General features: G+C 48.0%; 1 protein-coding gene across 2 annotated transcripts in view; it reads left to right on the top strand.

Moving 5' to 3' along the window:
- Positions 1 to 3839: 3839 nt before the first annotated feature.
- Positions 3840 to 4102, top strand: part of npm1b (nucleophosmin 1b) — a 126866-nt gene continuing 126603 nt past the window's right edge. For both annotated transcript variants that reach the window (XM_043693064.1, XM_043693141.1), the window contains exon 1: positions 3840 to 3969. In XM_043693064.1, coding sequence (XP_043548999.1) covers positions 3858 to 3969 — 112 coding nt within the window. In that variant the 5' untranslated portion in view covers positions 3840 to 3857. The remainder of the gene's footprint in view (positions 3970 to 4102) is intronic.

The raw sequence follows: 4102 nt of genomic DNA, 5'->3' as shown, positions 1-4102 counted from the left end.
GGTTCAGAGAACATCCATGGTCCACACGCTCCTGGTTGTCAGCCATTTCAAATCCACCTCCCACTCTCAAGACGACATGTCCATCCTGAGCCTCCTCTACCATCAAAACAAGGCCACATGCAAGCTGGAGGAAGAACACCTCATCTTCCACCTTGGGAGCCTAAAACCATATGGCCTTTAACATAGAATTCACCAGCTTTCAAATCTCCCCCCCTCCCCAACCCCATCGCAGGTCCAGCCCTCAGTCTCCACACCACACACCCCCCCCACCTTACCTTCCGGTCTATCTTCCTTCTGAACAATCTGCTCTACCTTTCCCACTGACCAATCACAATCATCTCCTAATTGCCATTGCCATCTCACCTACCTTTCACTAGCCCCACCCACCCCACTTATTCCGCAGCCCCCTTCCCCCTCCCCAGCCCTGATAAAAGGTCCCAACTTGAAACATCAGCCCACTCCTGTTCCTTTGATGTTGCCTGACCTGCTGTGCTTTTCAAGCTCCACAATTTATTGACTTTGACTTTCCAGCATCTGCGGTTCTCACTAACTCCAAGTTGCTGAGCACTAAACTTAGCCTTGCAGAGAACACAAGTCAGCTCACAAGTGGAAAATCATATATTCACTAACGTCCTTTGATTCCTGTCGGTGAACTAATCAGTCACTGAATTCCAAGGCCTTCATCTTCTACTTAAGCCTCCCGTGTAGAATTTTATTGAAAGGCTTGACTCAGCTGGTTATATTCTTGTCTCTGAGCCAGAAATTAGAGAGTTACTCGAGTGACAATATCCAGGGTGACACTCCGAGAGGTTGTCTTTTGAACACATGATTGGAGAAGATCTCAAGACATTGGCTCAGCTTTTCCAAGTTGGGGCAGTGCTCATTGGACTGCCACTGTCAGACACGCTCCTGGTCAACTCTACCATGCATTTTCTTCCAGAATCTTCTTTGGTCAGGCTTTCCGAGGAAAGTACAGGGCAATATCCGACCGGGAAATCCATCAGAGTGCAGTAGAATAGAAGGAAGATGGGACATAGCTTTTTCTTCAATCATCTTGGGTCATGGGCATACTTGGCTGGGCCACCATTTATTCCCCATCCCTAACTGCCCAGAAGCAGGTAAGATGACCACACTTCTGTGGGTCAGGAGTCACATATAAACCAGGCCAGATCAGGATGGCAAATTTCTTTCCCTAAAGGACATGAGGAAATCATTTGGCTTTTTCTGACAATTGACAATGTTTTCATGGTCATCATTAGACTCTTAATTCTAGATTTTTAAACAAGAATTGAATTCAAATCCCACCATAGCAGGATTTGAACCTGTGTTCCTCAGAATATTACCTAAATCTCTGGATTAATGGTTCAGTGACACCACTATCCATCACCTCCACAGCCGATGCGCAGTAAGTTTAATACCCACTTTAACCTATTTTGCTAATCAACCTGATCAGGGATGTTATTATACACCTTCAGAGCAGGTGGGACTTTAACCCAGACCTCCCAGTTCAGGGGTAGGGACTCTACCTTTGCACCACAAGAGGGTCCAATAGTCCCCTTTGAATGTTAGTGAAAGAATGTTAATAGCTTGATCAGAAGCTGAGTGAGTGAATGGATAATTGAGTGATGGGATGTATGAGGTAGGTGAAGATGGTAGGTTGTTGGGGGAGCTGCATGAATGATCAGCTGTGTACTGCGGAAAGGGTCATTGGGCCATGGTGTCTAATTATGTTGAGGAGAGGAAGGTGATGGCGTAGTGGTAATGTGACTGGACTAGTCCTCCAAAACCCCATGTTTTATCCAGGTCTGTTGGGTCGAATGGACATGGTTTCTAGTTTCACAATGGGTGAAATGTGAGTTCAATAAATATCTGGAATTAAAAGGAATTAAGGCAAATAGAGACCATGTTGTCCAGATCCTACTGTTCCTGGTTGTGCTTTAGGAAAGGAAACCTGTTGTCTTTACCTGGTCTAGTTTAGATGTAACTTCGGCTTTTAACAGCTTTCTACAATGGCTCGGTAAGTTACTCATAGAGTCATAGGGTCATAGAGTCCTAGAGCACTGACACAGATCCTTTGGCCACGCCGAACAAAGTGCCCATCCACGTTAATCCCATTTCCCTGCACTTGGTCCATATCCTTCTAATAATTTCCTAACCATATATTTGTCCACTCACTTGTGACAACGTTTACAGAAATGAATGGAGTGGGACAGACCACATGGCATTGACCTAAATAACAAATCCGTTTTGAATGTATTTCTAACGCTACTGGCATCCACCTGAAAGTGTGTGGAATTGCCAGGCATGTCCTGTACACAAAAAGCAGGACAAATCTAACCCAGCCAATTATCGCCCCATCAGTCCACTCTTGATCTTCAGCAAAGTTATGGAAGGTGTCACCAACAGTGCTATCAAGCAGCACCTGCTCAGTGAACATTCTGGACTTCATTACAGCCTTGACCTAAACATGGACAAGGAGAAAGTGAGGACTGCAGATGCTGGAGATCAGAGCTGAAAATGTGTTGCTGGAAAAGCACAGCAGGTCAGGCAGCATCCAAGGAGCAGGAGAATCGACGTTTCGTTCTCATTCCTGAAGAAGGGCTCATGCCCGAAACGTCGACTCTCCTGCCCATTGGATGCTGCCTGACCTGCTGCGCTTTTCCAGCAACACACTTTCAGCTCTAAACATGGACAAACCAGCCGAGCTCCAGAGTTGAAGTGAGAGTGACTGCCCTAGATATCAGTCAGTAGTCCAGTGAGTGAGGTATCAAGGAACTCGAGAAAAACTGGCATAAATAGGATTTGGGGAAATGTCTCCGCTGGTCAGAGTCACCTGGTACAAAGGAAGGTGTTTCTGGTTGTTGGAAATCAGTCACATCAGCTCCAAGACAGCTCAGTAAGGAGTTCCTCTGGGTAGATATTTGTAAGCAACCTTTTCAGATGTATTGTGACATATCTCTGGAGCTGGTCGGCTTGAACCCAGGACACTTGCTCAGAGGTAAGGACACCACCACTGCACCCATAAGAGCACATCAGCTCTGCAGGATGGTGTCTTGAACACAATCATTATCGACTGTTTCAAGGAGCTCTGAACCTGCACTCCAAGGTCTCTTTGTTCAGCAACACAGCAGGACCTTACCATTAAGTGTATAAATCCTGCTAAGATTTGCTTTCCCAAAATGCAGCACCTCAGATTTATCTGAATTAAACTCCATCTGCCACTTCTCAGCCCATTGGCCCATCTGGTCCAGATCCTGTTGTAATCTGAGGTAACCCTCTTCGCTGTCCACTACACCTCCAATTTTGGTGTCACCTGCAAACTTACTAACTGTACCTCTTATGCTCGTACCCAAATCATTTATGAAAATGACAAAAAGTGGAGGACCCAGCACCGATCCTTGTGGCACTCCACTGGTCACAGGCCTCCAGTCTGAAAAACAACCCTCCACCACCACCCTCTGTCACACACAAACCAACCTTTGAGCGCTTTAGTTCCAGTCCAGTGAACCTTATTTCATCTTTTCTTCCAGGGCAATGTTACTTTGGCAAGATAAACCAGGTGGTATCTGCAAGTTGCATTTTGCAATGTCCAGGGAAGCTCAGAGCAATTACAGGACCACGCCATGAGGTGGCGTACCCGACACACGGAGCTTGTCAATCAGCCTGTCGCCCCGCTTCTGATTGACGGGCCTCCCCACCTGCTGATTGGAATAAATCAACAGGACGCTCCGCCTTCTGCCTGATTATTCGCACTTCCATTGGTTAGTATGTTTCCCGCCCTCCCGGCCCGCTCCCTTATTGATTGGCCAAGGCCGCACGGCCCCCCTTCATTGGTCAGGTGTCCCGGGGAGGGCGTTATGATTGGTCAATGCTGCTGTCACTCAGCGCGGGGAGGCGGGCGCAGGTGGCCGATGGACGAGCGGAAGGTGTCCGTGTCTGAGCTGCTCAACTCCAGCATTTACCTGTTCGGTAAGCGGCAGGGCCTCGGGCCCCGACCCTACCCGGCACAGGGGGTACAAGGCCCTGGCTTCTCAACCACAGGGAGGGAGCCATTGCGCGGGACATCCCCCCCCCCCAATACCCCTTTCCCCCCCCTCCCCAT

This window comes from Chiloscyllium plagiosum, chromosome 1 (assembly GCF_004010195.1).
Source record: "Chiloscyllium plagiosum isolate BGI_BamShark_2017 chromosome 1, ASM401019v2, whole genome shotgun sequence".
Classification (NCBI taxonomy): domain Eukaryota; kingdom Metazoa; phylum Chordata; class Chondrichthyes; order Orectolobiformes; family Hemiscylliidae; genus Chiloscyllium; species Chiloscyllium plagiosum.
The sequence above is the reverse complement of the archived record's forward strand: the minus strand, read 5'-3'. Positions and strand labels throughout refer to the sequence as shown.